At 54.5% G+C, this 14645-nt stretch overlaps 2 protein-coding genes across 8 annotated transcripts in view; one reads left to right on the top strand and one right to left on the bottom strand.

Moving 5' to 3' along the window:
* The first annotated feature begins 584 nt into the window (after positions 1 to 584).
* Positions 585 to 10568, top strand: Chrnb2 (cholinergic receptor nicotinic beta 2 subunit). The gene is made up of 6 exons (XM_006976307.4): positions 585 to 862; positions 1873 to 2018; positions 2205 to 2249; positions 2779 to 2888; positions 3624 to 4596; positions 8054 to 10568. The coding sequence occupies exons 1-6, from the start codon at positions 799 to 801 to the stop codon at positions 8222 to 8224; spliced, it is 1509 nt and encodes a 502-aa protein (XP_006976369.1). The 5' UTR covers positions 585 to 798; the 3' UTR covers positions 8225 to 10568.
* Positions 10569 to 11930: 1362 nt separating this feature from the next.
* The window catches only part of Adar (adenosine deaminase RNA specific), a 42922-nt gene continuing 40207 nt past the window's right edge, over positions 11931 to 14645 (bottom strand). For 6 of the 7 annotated variants that reach the window (XM_076573708.1, XM_076573706.1, XM_076573707.1 and 3 more), the window contains one exon: positions 11931 to 14545. In XM_076573708.1, coding sequence (XP_076429823.1) covers positions 14299 to 14545 — 247 coding nt within the window. In that variant the 3' untranslated portion in view covers positions 11931 to 14298. The remainder of the gene's footprint in view (positions 14546 to 14645) is intronic. The other variant, XM_042279397.2, reaches the window with a different exon arrangement.

Here is a 14645-nt window from a genome sequence, read left to right as displayed (position 1 = left end):
CTGGAGTGGAAGGGCCATTGATACTGGCTGCTTATCCATATGTCAGAACCTTCAAGGCTACCTTCTTTTCAGGAGGTCTAGACCTTTCTACCTTAGATTCCCCCCAAGGATGGCAGGATCTTGGCCTTATTGGAGCTTACGGGAGCAGAGAAAGGGACCGGTGAGAGTACTCTATTCCAAAACTCCAAAGCAATTTGCTTTTTAAAACTAGTCAGCTCCCTGTTCCCTGCCTCTTTGTTCCAGGTCCTAACACGCATATTCTCTGCGCATCCTTAGCTTTCCTGAAGAGCAGAATCATTAGTTTGAGTAAGAATGTAAGGGAGGACAGGAACCCCAGAAACGCCCCCAACTCACTCTGCGTCCTAAGAGAGCCCTGACCTACTTGTCTCCCTCCCACTCTTGCTCCTCCCCCGAACCCTGCTCAAACCTCTCCAAGTCCTGGCCCAACTTCGGGACATTTGAACTCGTCCATCGAGCAGTGGGTCGCTTTCTCCTCACGCATACCCCACCTAGGCAGGCCCAGCCGAAGAGCATCCCACCCAGGGACCACCTTTTTTTCCTTGGGATCCCGCGTTTCCGCCTCCGGGGCGGAGACTCCTCCCCTCTCAGTCCCAGTTGCGTTCCCTGGAAGAGCAGCCGGGACGGTGAGAAGCCGGGTCCTCCTAGCGTTCCAGGAGCCGTTCAGCCCTGGAGGCCGCGAGACCCACCCGGAAGCAGGCGGCTGCACTGCTTCAGCACCAGGGACAGCGCTCCGACCGCAGCCCTAGTGTCAGCCAGGCAGCGCGCTATGCTGGCGGCATGGCCCCGCGCTCCAGCTCTATGGCGCTGCTGCTCAGCTTCGGCCTTCTCTGGCTGTGTTCAGGTAAGAACTGGCCGGCCAGGCTCCCCTGCCTCAGCTAGTGGCTCAGGACGCCAAGTTCTGTCACCCCTGCCAGGACAAAGGCGAAACGAGGGCTTCTCTAGAGGTGCAGGAGCCTGCTGGGGGATGGGGAGAGACTCCAGGGTCGGCAGGGAGCGTCTGGGAGACCCAGGCGCAGGCGCAGGCGCAGGCGAGAGGCCGCGGGAGAGGTGGAAACCTGACCATTGCAGGGAAGAAGCAAGTGAGCACAAAGAGGAAGGAAGGAGAGGATCCTGGGATGACAAGAGGCTTCTTGATAGCATTTGACTTTTTATGACCCCGTTTAACGCCTTCCTCCCGGCTCCCCATTATATCCCATCCTCCTCATTGGGGTCCTGATTTGGGTCACCCTACAGGGAGGGATAAGGCGGGAAGGGGAGACCAGTGACTTCCCATCTCTTGTAGGACGGGACAGGAGACTTGGAAGAGAGAAAATGCCAGACTGAGGGCGAGGAAGGCGCTCTGTGGGGTGCTCAGATGGTGTGCTTGTGGAGAGTCACAGAAGGGGAGGCAGGAGAGGGGCCAGTATAAGGCAATGCACAATAGAAAGAACTTTCCACACCTGCGTGACAGCACAGGGGGTGGGTGCCTCCACCCCCAGATCAGGCAGCCCCGCTCTTCTGCTCCAAACCATGGAGGCAGAGACCTCAAGCCTCAGAGGCTTGTCTATCTGAGACCTTTTGGGGAAAACAAGTCCCAATTCATCTTTTCAGAGTGGGTGGTTAGTCTAGAGGTGTCTCTCTGGAGCTGTTTGGACTCGTGGTGTGGTCTCAGAGAGGGACTTAGCTATGAAAGTCAACCTGGGGCTTCTGTGGTCCCAAGGCATAACTGAACATTTTGCAATATCCTTAAGCACAGGGTTGTAAGAGGCTATGACTTCCAGGCTGAGCTAATTGACCTATCCCCCGACTCCCTGGGTAGGTGGGCTTTTGTGAGCCCCTCTGTTTACCCACTTCCTGCCTTGCCTTGCCCAGGGGTTGTGGGTACCGACACAGAGGAGCGGCTAGTGGAGCATCTCCTGGACCCCTCCCGCTACAACAAGCTGATCCGTCCAGCCACCAATGGCTCCGAGCTGGTCACCGTGCAGCTCATGGTGTCACTGGCCCAGCTTATCAGTGTGGTGAGTGTGGGTCTCAAACTCTTGGTCCAGCTACAGAAGTCAGCCCAGCCAGAAAGGGTTAACATCTGAGTTTGCTCCTTAGGCGCTTCTGAGGTGGTGGTGGTGGTGGTGATGGGGACCTTAAGAGGGCGGTGGGAGGTCTGAGGACTGGGGGGCCTTTTCAGCAGCTGCTCTGTTTTCCTGCAGCATGAGCGGGAGCAGATCATGACCACCAATGTCTGGCTGACCCAGGTCAGTGCTCTTTCCTACCCACATCCCCTCCCCGCTTCTCTCTTCATCTCCTTCAGAGAGGAGTCCTGAAGAGTTGGGTTTGAATCCTTGACTAGGCCACTCACCAGCACTGTAATTAATTAATTTAGAATCTGCTCTCCCTGTGTAGCCCTGGCTGACCTAGAACTCACTATGTGGATCAGGGTGGTCTTGAACTCACAGAGATGTCTGCCTGTCTCTGCCTCACTAGTACTGAAATTAAAGGTATTCACTACCATGCCTGCTTGACTCTGTGACTTCAAATGTTAAACACTCCCAAGAGTCATTTTCACATCTGTAAGATGTAAAGTCTAATATCCTGGCTCAGGTGTGCAAATTAAACAAAGAAGCATCATCACATGACCCATGTCTGGGCAGAGAAGTCGCTGTGGAGAGAAGGCTGACTTTTTCAAGTTTTCCACGAGCCATATGAGTTCTCTTGTCCCTTTCTTCGACTCTGGGCCCCCTTTGGGGCTGGAGGTCGGTATTGCTTTGCTCTCTCCCTTCCCAGGAGTGGGAAGATTATCGCCTCACCTGGAAGCCCGAGGACTTCGACAATATGAAGAAAGTCCGGCTCCCTTCCAAACACATCTGGCTCCCAGATGTGGTCCTATACAACAAGTAGGTGGCCCTGGAGTGATAAGAAGGTTATGGGAGACCAGAGGTGTGCTTGGGAGAGGATGATATCATGGGGTGGGGATGTAAGAGGCATGTGCTGTTGTGAGAAGGAGATGGCTTTTCCCTGGCAGGTTGTAGACAGGCATTATCCACACAGACAGACCCAACTAGTGGCATGCAGTGTGAGCCCATGGTGACTTGGACCTTGACCAGCCCCTTCCAGCTACTTAAATTGCCAGTATTTGGAACTGGGGTAGGGAGAGGGAAGACTGACAGTTGTCAGTGTCTAACTTGATTCAAGAAGGGGCACTTCTGGAAGCCTGGGTGGGGACAAAGAACTTATGGTCCTTATTTCAGCTAGATTCTGTTCTGTTCCCTTCAATGAGTCTTCTTACCTTTACGGCACAAGACTCCCTTAAGGATGGGGCTGTGCCCATATCCCTTCATTGCTTCTTTGCTCTGGCCTCTCTGGCTTCCCCTACCTCTGCCCTCACAAGGACTAGTCAGTTTACACAATGTGGGACAAGGAGCAGATGCATCCCACCCCCATCCTTCTCTTCTACCTCCTGAATAGGACAGCTGTTCTTACCGCCAGCCCATGCATATCCCCACCCCCAGCTCCATTCCTGCACACCATCTTTGTATGAGATGGTCATTCACAGCCTGGGTCCTCCTTGCTGGGTTGATGAGTGGGATGGAGACCCTCAAGCCAGGGCTGACTGCCTCATTCCTTGGCAGCGCTGACGGCATGTACGAGGTGTCCTTCTACTCCAATGCGGTGGTCTCCTATGATGGTAGCATCTTTTGGCTACCACCTGCCATCTACAAGAGTGCATGCAAGATTGAGGTGAAGCACTTCCCCTTTGACCAGCAGAACTGCACCATGAAGTTCCGCTCATGGACCTATGACCGCACGGAGATCGACCTGGTGCTCAAAAGCGACGTGGCCAGCCTGGACGACTTCACACCCAGCGGGGAGTGGGACATCATCGCGCTGCCCGGCCGGCGCAACGAGAACCCAGATGATTCCACCTACGTGGACATCACCTATGACTTCATCATTCGGCGCAAGCCACTCTTCTACACCATCAACCTCATCATCCCCTGCGTGCTCATCACCTCGCTGGCCATCCTGGTCTTCTACCTGCCCTCGGACTGCGGGGAGAAGATGACACTGTGCATCTCTGTGCTGCTAGCGCTTACGGTGTTCCTGCTGCTCATCTCCAAGATCGTGCCTCCCACCTCCCTTGACGTACCGCTGGTGGGAAAGTACCTCATGTTCACCATGGTGCTGGTCACCTTCTCCATCGTCACCAGCGTGTGCGTGCTCAACGTGCACCACCGCTCGCCCACCACGCACACCATGGCTCCCTGGGTCAAAGTGGTCTTCCTGGAGAAGCTGCCCACTCTGCTCTTCCTGCAGCAGCCACGCCACCGCTGTGCGCGGCAGCGCCTGCGCCTGCGGAGGCGCCAGCGGGAGCGCGAGGGGGCAGGCGCACTCTTCTTCCGTGAGGGCCCTGCCGCTGACCCATGCACCTGCTTCGTCAACCCTGCGTCAGGGCAGGGCTTGACTGGAGCTTTCAGGGCTGAGCCCGCGCCTGCAGCTGGTCCGGGGCGCTCGGGGGGGCCTTGCAGCTGCGGCCTCCGGGAGGCAGTGGACGGCGTCCGCTTCATCGCGGACCATATGCGAAGCGAGGATGATGACCAGAGTGTGAGTATGAAGTGTGAGCCCAGGCATCCTAGGAGCCCTTGGATGGGGGGGGGGGTAGGTATTGCTTAGAGTCTCAAAGCAAGGGTCCAGGGGAGAAGGCATGAGTGAGGTGGACTCTCCGGGGCAGGCTAGCAGGTTGACTTGCCTACTTTGGAGTCTGTACCAGATGGATGACCTTGCGGTTCCTGCGAGGAATAGAACTCGGGGTGAAGATGCTCAGACATCTTCAGTGTGTGGGAGGTAGCCAGGAACCTTACGGCAGGGAGAAGTTTTTTTTTGGGTTTGAGGGTGTCACCGAGATTTTCCCTGTAGCTCACATGACCACATCCAAGTTGTTAATGTGTTGCTCTTAGTGCAAATGGAGATGTCCTTGTGGGCCACAGAGCAGGCAAAATTGAGGACAGTGACGACGACAGTCAGGGAAAGGGACGTTTAGAGGTTCCATGGAGTTGATTCCAGTGGAGAGAGCAGAATTTAAAATCAATATCCCACTTCTACTGTCCTGGGCCCTGAGAAGAGTCTAATGAAATATTGATAGAGGTGGTGTGGGTAGAGGCCCGGGCTCCCGAGAGTCACCTCACCCTCTTTCTGCACATCCGGCTTCTGGTTGGTTTTTCCCCCCAGTCTTCCCAGAAGGAAATTCCTTGAGACTAATCCAGGAGTTGGGGAAGGTGTGATGGGTTAACATCCTGCCCCCCATTTTGGGTGCCATCTGGCCTTCCCTGAGATCAGTGTTCGGGTACCTGGTTGGTTCTAGGCCAAGGCTCAGCTGTTACTATAGTGACCAGCAAGGTTTCCTCTGGGACTCTGCCATTCCTGCTGGGGAAGGAGAAAGGGCAGGCACTGTGGTTTTGGGTGGGAGCTGGGTTCAGACATCTTTTCCTCTGGACAGCAGGAAAGCGTGAGACAGGGAGCACTTCATAGCTCAGAGGAAGGCAGAGGGGCTGTGACTGGAGAGGAGGCTGCCGAGGCTGACTGGGAGACATTAGGGTGCAGGGCTCAGCTGCTGCTGCATCACTGGCCTCCACCCCTTCTGCAGTCCATCATCTAGCCTACATTTCAAGCCAGGTGCTGAGGGTGCAGTGACCTACTTGGATGCCTCAGAGGGATTGAGTGCTTGATCTGCACCCCCACCCTGACCCCAACTTGCCCCTAGTCTCTCCATCTTGTAGTAAGTGGCATCACCACGGCCTAAGTGGTTCACACTGAAGCCTGGGGGATCCTTGACTCCTCCCCCCGCCCCCTCTCTCCCCATCATTGCAGTGATCAAAAGTCTTGTCCTCTGAGTACCACCACCTCCAAAATGATCCCCACTCTACCCTAACACCCTGGTCCTTGGGTTGCCTTTGACTTCAGCTCTTGTGTGGACTGGGGGAGACTATCCTAATTGCCTGCCTAGCTCCGCTTCCTACGCTGCAGTTAAATAACCCAGGCTCCTCGGCTCCTGACACTGCCCCTTTGCCTGGGTCACTGGCTTTTCACTCAGTTGTCTCAAGCAAGCCAAGCTCTCTCCCGCCCCCAGCCTTTGCATCTGGGTTCCTCCATCTGGAACAACCTTTGTATTTGTCATTGCTATGGCGAAATGCCAGACAAAAGCAGCTTCGGGGGAGCGAGGTTCGCTTTGGCTTACAGGCTGAGGTTCCACCAAGGCGGGGAAGGTAGGAGCATGGAGCAGCTGGTCCCGCTGCACCTGCCGCCAGGAAGCAGGGAGAGCTGAACGCTGATGCTCAATTCGTCTTTCTCTTTTGTTCTTTTTTTTTCTGTCCGGGACCCTAACCTATGGAATAGTGCTGCCTGCCTCAATTAATCTAATCTAGAAAACTTCCCATAGACTTGCCCAGGTCTGTTTCCATGGCGATTCGAAATCTCATCAAGCTGACAATATGAAACCTTCTTTTTTCCTAAAGACAAAAACCTATTAGTTATTAATTTTTGCTCTTAAGAGCAAACCTATCTATAATCTTTTATCGCAAGCACTCCAGTGTGTCTCTCCTTAAGAACAGGAATACTCTTGCATGACTCAGCTTCAGGGCTGGTGCTGTGGCTCAGTGGTAGAGTTCATGGTTAGCATGTGAGTTCCCACTGCAACCAACAACCGACAAGGTAACCATGAAGTGCCCGGGTTCAAAGATCGAATTCTGGAAACAGCGTCAAGACCTTCACTACTGTAAAGTGCACACCCAGGCTCTTCCAGTTGTCCTGGTAACCCCTTTCCTAGGATCACCGCCCTTAGCCCTAAGACCCCAAGTTGCGTTTCGTTCCCAAGCCTCATTAGTGTCCTCCCTCAGATTTGCCTTTCACGGGATAAACAGTTTATAGGGGCTCTGTTGGCTTTGCTGGACCATGTCAAGTCAGTGTGACTTTGAAACAGGGCTTCCCTCATGCCCATCGGATCTTGCTCTAAGTACCATCTCCTGGAAGAGGCGTTTCCGGGCCACACTCCACTCCTGTCTTCCTTCTGTTTGTCCATCCTAGTCTATCATTCCCTCTCAGTAAATAATCTTTGCTGTATTGTCTCTGACTCCCTGAGGAGACTGAAAACCACAGGGCTGTTTATTTTACTCGGTTTCATCCCAGTGCCTCGCAGGATGCTAGGTCTGTGGCAGGCCCAACTGTGACTTCAATGAGTGACTGGCTGCCAGCTACATGAAGGTGCACAGCTGCCTTCTCCCCATCTCGTGAGCTGGCTGGGCCCCAGAGGAACGCGTGCAAAGGCCAGACTCAGTCTAAAGAGAGGCTGCCTCTTCCTGTGACCCTGTAGTTGGTTCTCAAGCCCCATGGGCCATTATTAGCTTTCTGACTGATTTTTTTCCTACCTGGGCTCCATTCGCACCCTCTGGGCCTCTGTGCAGGAGGGATGCTGTTGGATGGGGTGCTCCAAGCTATCATGGAAGTAGAGCTTCAGGGGCAGCCGCGCCCAGTTACTGAGCACTGTCCCAGATGCTATCAGGGTCCCTCTGAAGTAGGAGTTTGCAGTTTGGTGGAGGGCCAGACATACGATGCACTATGGCATAGTCTCACCGCTATGATGGCAATATATAACCCAGTGCCAAGGAAACAAAAGGATGGGGAAGCCTTCATAAAGATAATACCTGATTAGGGCTTTGAAATATGTGTAGGAGTTTGCCAGGTTTGTTTTTTTTTTTTTTTTGCTTTGTTTTGTTTGTTTTTTAAAGGAAGTGAGAGAACTAAGACATATTGGAGTTTTTAACTAAGTCTGGATTTTGGAGTGTGGGAGGCAATAGGAAATAGGTTCCCGTTTGTTCCGGGTAGGTTCTGATGGGCCCTGGGGGCAGTGGGGGCACTAGAGGCTTTACAGCAGGCAAGACCAGGACTGTGAAAGCTTGTACTGGGTTTGCTGAGGGAGAGGGGTGGGGTGCTTATGTGGTAGGGACTTTTCTATCCCATCCCACATCAGGAGACTGATATCTGGGCCACTTACATTTCCTCCATCCAGGTGAGGGAGGACTGGAAATACGTTGCCATGGTGATCGACCGCCTGTTCCTCTGGATCTTTGTCTTTGTCTGTGTCTTCGGCACCATTGGCATGTTCCTGCAGCCTCTCTTCCAGAACTACACTGCCACGACCTTCCTCCACCCTGACCACTCGGCTCCCAGCTCCAAGTGAGGCCTCGTCGGCAGCAGCTCCTCACCCTGTGGCCCCTGGGGTTCAGTAGCACTGGGTGGAAGATGATCTGCCCCGATCCGCTCCACTGAAGCCCTGTTTCACACCTCCATTCACACATAGCCCTCCAGCCTGGAGGCTGGACCAGCTGCCTCCTGTTCAAGCCGTTCTCCTCCTCCTCCTCCTGAGCTAATTCAGGCAGTAGCGTTAATGGTGGGAGCCAAGGCTGGTAAGCAGAGGCCAGAGGTCTCAGAGCCATCCACCTTGGGAAGGGTGCTGGAGAAGGGGCCAAGGCAGGGACGGTTTTCTATGGCTTCCAATCACGGGAGAAGAGGAGGTGGGAGGGGGGGGCTCAGATCCTCCCGCCAGGCTGACAGGGACGCCCGAGGCAGGTGCAGAGGAGTGTGGCCAGTAGTTGGTACCCACCCACTTAAGCGGGCAGCGGCTGATCTGGGAGGACTCACAGGTTTAGGGGCTCTTCCCGAGAGCTTCAGCTGGCCCCACAGCCTGTGCTTTGGAGGGCCCCAGGGCCCAGCTCCAGGTTCCCTCCTGCCAGGGCAGACTTCTCTGCACTCCCAGATTTCGCTCTCCTTCTCTCATTTGGAAAGGTAAGGTGTTAGGGGAACCTCTGAAGGTCACGAGCTAGGTGAGAGTTCTAGGCTCATAGTCTCAGAAGAGCTCCTGCAGTGCCGGATTCCAGTGGGAGCCATGTTACAGGTCCGGAACAGGCCTGGAAGGTGAGCGAGCCCCTTCCTCCTTGCTCCAAGGCCACAGACTGCTTGACGGACCTAAGTGAGAGACATAGGAACTGTGCCTCGGTGTACATCCCACTTGTAGGATGGACTTAGGGGCATCTCTGCTTGGTGGCAAGAGGGACCTCCTTTTACTAGAACAAGAAATTGCCTGTATTAGGCCTCTCCCCTCCACCCCCAAACTTCCAGCCCCAGAGAAAGCACCCCAACATCATAAACAGCACCCAGAGTCCTAAGTAGCACCTGGAAAGGTGTTGGCCCTCTGGGGGGCAGCACAGTGCAGGCATTCCAGCCTCTTCAAGCCCCCGCCAGCTGCTGCTCTGACCACCCTTGACTTTCTACCTCCTGTAACTGGCTGTTGTCCCAATCAGTCACCAGCCAAGGCTGGAAAGGTCAATGAGCAGTTTGTCGGAGTCCTGGCCATGTCCTGTTGAACATATCAGGCAGACAGTGCCCACCTTAGAACCTGCTCTCAGCATTTGAACCGTGAGGACAGAAATTGGCAGAACTGTGATGGGTGGGGAGGACCTGTGGGTGAAGGATCCTGGGGCAATGCTGCCCCCCCCCCATTTTGGGTGCAGCTTTTTGAGGAAGACTACAGTGAGGGAGGGATGGTAGGAGGCTATTATGTGCCAGGGCAGTGTGAACCCTAAAGGATACTGGGAGGCTTTGGGGAAACTTGACCCCTGTCACTTCGGGTCTTCCGTCTCTGCCCTTGGTGAAGTTGGGAGGCTCCTTGCCTCCTCCATGGAGCTGACTCTGGAGGTCCCTGGGACAGGGTGGCATGGGAGTGGCCGTGAAGAAAGGAGTTGGGGATTCCCATCAGTGACCAAGCTCCAGCAAGCTGGCATCCACCTTTGCCTGGAAGATGGCCCACAGGCTCCCTGCTGCTGTGGAGACCTACAAGTCTGGAGCAGCTGGTGCCAAGAAGTGCGGAAGGCCGAAAGCAAACAGGACACAGAACCCTCTAGAAGGCTTTTTTTTGGGGGGGGGGACTTCCCTTTTTTTGAAGGGAAGGACTTCCTTGTAAGGAACAAGGACAATGGGGGACTGGCCACTGTGCCTATCCTCTGGGACTCTGCCTCTGACAGTCCTGAGGGACGCAAGCTCCTGAGAGACCAGGAGCAGCAGCAGAGCATGTCTTCAGAGGGCCTGGTAGCTGCTCCCTGCCTGTCACCGTGGCCTTTGATGACCATGACCTCCTAGGGAGGAAAAGCAAAGGCCTTTGGAGTCTTCTCCGAATTGTTCTCCAAGCAGAGGGTCATAATTCTCGTCACCCTCTGCTCCCAGGCAGAAGTGGCTGTGGAGCCCCACTTACACTGGCCAGCTTCCCACTCACCAAACCCAACTGGACAGAACAAGCACCACTTTGTAATAATTATCCCATCATGTCTGAGAAGTCTGTCAGTGTGCTGGTCACGTGCTTCCTAAAGGACTACAACTTTGGGAACGGGAGGACACCTCATCTTCATGCCATCCTTGGCACGCCCGTCTCCACTCCTGGAATATTTGCAATGGTCCACATCCCTCTCCCTAAACTTACCCCCCACCCCCACCCCCTGTAGCTGGACTCATTCCTCTTAAAATTGTTTCCAAATATGTCTGTTACTTGGTCCTGTTTTGGGGGGAGGGAGCTAACCCTTCTGGACAAGATTGGCAGATACGGAAGGGGCGAGTGCAGGGGAACCCCAAGGGAGGGCAAGGCATTTATTTCAGAAGAAATGGCTGGGAGGCTGGGCCTGCCTCTCCAGCTCATGCGCTAAGAAGCCCAGGTTTCAGCTGGCAGACTCCTACAGCTCAGGCTTGAGCCATGCCCAAGCCCTGGGACCAGAGTGAAACTGGGGGTGAGCCTCTCGAGGCCTTCACCTTAGGCTTTAAGATAACCATCTCTCTTCAAATTTGGGAGCCAGGGATCCACTCGTGCATGCCAAGCAGCACTCTAGCCCGAGCAACACTTCCAGCCCACAAAGCTGGTTACGTCCTCCGAGACAGGGATGCTCCATTTCCTCGCACGCAGGCCCAGTGGCGGCCTGAGGACAGAGGTATTTGAGACTCCAGGAGCGCAGGCACTGGCACCTTGAACTGCCTTTAGAACTGCTGTTCCCTGAGGACTGCATTTAAGCAGGTGGTGAACGATACCACATAAAGTCCTGGTCTTGAGGTTGTGCCCCAAAACGTGTCGCTGGCTCTTCTGACCTCAGTTGTCCCATCTGTCTAAAGGATGAGGAAGGGGCTGTCACTCAATGTCCTCAGGTATGGCGTTACTATGGAAAGGCCCAAGATGGGTCTTCCAGGAACTCTGGAGTAAGTTACTATGTAGGAAGAGATGAGTTTCTTGGAAATTGAAGAGGGAGACTTTGGAGGCCATCCACAAAGTTAAGAGATGTGCTTGAGCCGGGCAGTGGTGGCGCACGCCTTTAATCCCAGCACTCGGGAGGCAGAGGCAGGCGGATCTCTGTGAGTTCGAGGCCAGCCTGGTCTCCAAAGCGAGTTCCAGGAAAGGCACAAAGCTACACAGAGAAACCCTGTCTCGAAAACCCCCCCCCCAAAAAAAAAAAAAAAAAAAAAAAAAAGAGAGATGTGCTCGAACCCATCCTGGTTCCCAGCCGTGACTCCCTTCCAAACGGCACAGTACCGGCTGAACGCTTGTGGGGAGGAAAACCCGGGTGAGGCCAGCACGGACAGTGGTTTGTGACAGTTCCCGGTGCCATCTCTTCATTTGGGGCTTTGCTGATGCCCCTGCGAACAGGGAATGAGATGGAGGGCGCGGATGGGGAGCGGTGGTGCGAAGCTGGGCACAGTGCTGAGGACGCAGCCAACCCATGGACACACCACCTTCCCACCCAGTCGGACTGCCGCAGCAGCGGGGACCCCGAGACAGCTGTGGCCAAAGATTGAGGTGTCGCGGGTCTCTCTGTCCTCACTCTCACCTCCCCCAAGCAACCATGACACGAAACTTCCTAACAGTCCTGTTGCTTCTGTGTTTTTATTTCTGAGGAATGTATACTGTCATTTGTTAAGGGACACGAGAAGGGGCTGTATCCATCGCAGCGCCAAGGCTACGCCTGGCCTCTTCCCCACTCCGCTCTTGGGGGTCACTGCCAAAACCCCAAGGCCAACAAAAACCCCTTCAACTTGAGTACAGGAAATAGTTTCAAGCATTGACAATTCTTACACGTGATTATTCAAAGAATGCAAGACAGTTCAGACAAATCAACTACAGAAATTATTAGAAACGGTGTGGAAGGCAGGCCCTGCTTCTTAAAATAATGACCACAAAGAGGGGAGAAACATGGCGGAAGCTCTGCCCCTCTGCCCAGTGGGCCACGGAGGCAGGGGGTGGGTGCCAGTGGTTCACTTCAGCAGGCCCAAAGGATGGGGGGATGCCTTGCTCTCCTCCATCTGCGGAGAAACCCAGAACCAAAGGTTTGCCAGGCAGGATCTCGAGGGTAGAGAGGGCTCTGGTCTGGAGTGCCCGGTGTGCCTGTTGAGGAGGCGGCTGCTGAATCAGCTCTGCCGAATGACCACTCAGGAAGGACCAGGGGAGCCAAAGCAATCAGCGGAGAGAATCCCCTGACCTGCCCAGGCCCAGAGGCCACAAGGGCTCGGCTTCAGATGCAGGTGCCAGAAGGTAACATGCCTCCGGCTGACTCCACAGACGTGGTGCTACTTTGCAAATCTGCAGGCAGACCCTCACTACCGCAGACACTAGCAGTTCCATAGGAAAATGTGGTGGTGTGCAAAGACATCCCCAGTGTATTGTTAAACACAGGTTCTTGTGTTAGTCAGGTTGGATCACAGGTTGAGGAGACAGTAGCCGTTAGAATCGAAGTGCAAATATATGATATGGTTGCTGTTGGCAGTGGGCCAGAGGGGGGAGCCAGGCAGCGGGGGTGGGGGTGGGGGGGTGAGCAAGGGAGTGTGGGAAACCGCGGACACAGCTATTCCCGAGGGAGCCACACCATTCAGAGGAGAGGCGTGGGCTTGGTCCCATGGGGCAGAACGGAGCAGGGTCTAGCTGTCTGCTTGACTTGTGCTAGGGGCAGACTCCACAGAGGCTAAGGTTCCTACATACCCACAATTCAATGTCAGGGGGAGGAGTCCAAGCTCACCCCAGAGCGGGAGGCTAGCCTGCCCTGTCACCTGCAACACCGCCCTACACATATATCAGGATCTCCAAAGGGGTGGGGCAGGCCAGGAGAGCGCGGTGCCTTGTGCCCGGCCCGTGCCAGCCTCTGAAGCCATCTGGTAAAATGAAAGTACATTCACTAATGGAAAAATATATTTGTATCTCAAGTCTGTAATGCAGTCCAGAATCCACACCTCTGGCCTTTTAGAACTATGAATTTTACACAAGGCTTTGTCAACTTCTGCTGCTAACAGCGCCGCGAGAGGCGTCCCAAGTGGACAGTGACCTCGCCGTCATGATGCTTAGCATTTACTCTTGTTCAGTCTGCACAGAGGATCTACCCTCCATGACTTGTCCTCAGCTTCTCACAAATAGCTGGGGTCTGTGGCCCCACACCCCACGTGGGCAGAGCCAGATTCTGGGAATGCTTTCTGGAAGGGCAGACAGAGTGTGGCTACATTCCAAGGAATGTTGGTGCAGCCTGATCAGTGCTCTGTGGGTCCCCTGGGGCACCTTCTCCAGTCCCACATCCGGTTCTCCACTTCCCTGCTGCCCGGGAAGGGCAGTTCCTTGGCTGGCCAGCACGGCCTGTTACTGGGCAGGGTTTGCCTGTCCCAACCACATTCCCATTGTCCTGCGACCCCTGAGCAGTTCCAATTCCTGCCCATGTGAACATGTCACAACCATTCATGTTCACCTCTTCGCCCTCTGGGGTGGGGAAGGAGAAACCTCACCACAGGAAGGAATCGTAGGAGGACCAGGGGCTGCAGATCTACAGAGGTGAGATGGTTCGTCCCTGACGTGATTCACACAGAACTGACGGGGACATGACCACATCCACAAGAGGTCAGTGTAGCAATGGGAAAGGAGATGAGACACCTCCACAAAACTAAACTCCAAGGGACAGGCTGCAGGGATCAGGGACTGGCTACACTACACGTGGAATGGAAAGTGCCCCCTTCCTTTAATCTGACTCTTTGCTTGGGAAGTGGGGGGGCTTGACCAGACCCCACCTCGAAATCCCCAAGCAAGCAGGATAAATAGGAACCAAAGGTCTTGGTACCATCTATTATGGTTCCTCCATTAAAAAAAGGGGGGTTGGGGAGGGGTTTAAAAAAAAAGCCCCCAAACTCTGGCCCAATGTGATGAGGAATGTCATGAACTCCCTCTGACCCCATGAGAAACACCCCCCGCTGTCAGTCATTGGGTACTGGACAGAGATAAAAGTTCTTTTCCTCCTGGGGTTTGCTGATCCAGTTCCCATAGCCCATGTCCCGCAGGCTCTTCTTGAAGTAGTTCTTGGCTAACTCGTAGTCACGGGCAGCTTTCTTGGCCTCACCGTAGGAGAGCTGCAGCAGATCTCTGCGGGCACGGAAGGAGCAGAGCTTCTTAAACTGAAGGAAAATGTTCTTCTTGGACACCCGAGACAACTCCTTCCCTGGTCTAGGGAAAGAGAGGCACTGGTTATTCATCTGGAAGCAGGTGAGGGGAGGGCTAAGGTGTGAATTTTGCAGAAGGTGGACGCCCCTTAACTCTGGAGACT

Source organism: Peromyscus maniculatus, chromosome 6, assembly GCF_049852395.1.
Source record: "Peromyscus maniculatus bairdii isolate BWxNUB_F1_BW_parent chromosome 6, HU_Pman_BW_mat_3.1, whole genome shotgun sequence".
Taxonomy (NCBI): Eukaryota; Metazoa; Chordata; class Mammalia; order Rodentia; family Cricetidae; genus Peromyscus; species Peromyscus maniculatus.
Note: the sequence above shows the minus strand (reverse complement) of the source record. Positions and strands in the feature narration are given on the sequence as shown.

Excerpts from the sequence above, each read along its gene's own strand:
- Chrnb2 (XM_006976307.4), top strand. The coding sequence starts at position 799 with ATGGCCCCGCGCTCCAGCTCTATGGCGCTGCTGCTCAGCTTCGGCCTT. Across the intron at positions 863-1,872 it reads CCTTCTCTGGCTGTGTTCAG|GGGTTGTGGGTACCGACACA; the intron begins GTAAGAACTGGC and ends TGCCTTGCCCAG. Across the intron at positions 4,597-8,053 it reads GCGAGGATGATGACCAGAGT|GTGAGGGAGGACTGGAAATA; the intron begins GTGAGTATGAAG and ends TCCTCCATCCAG.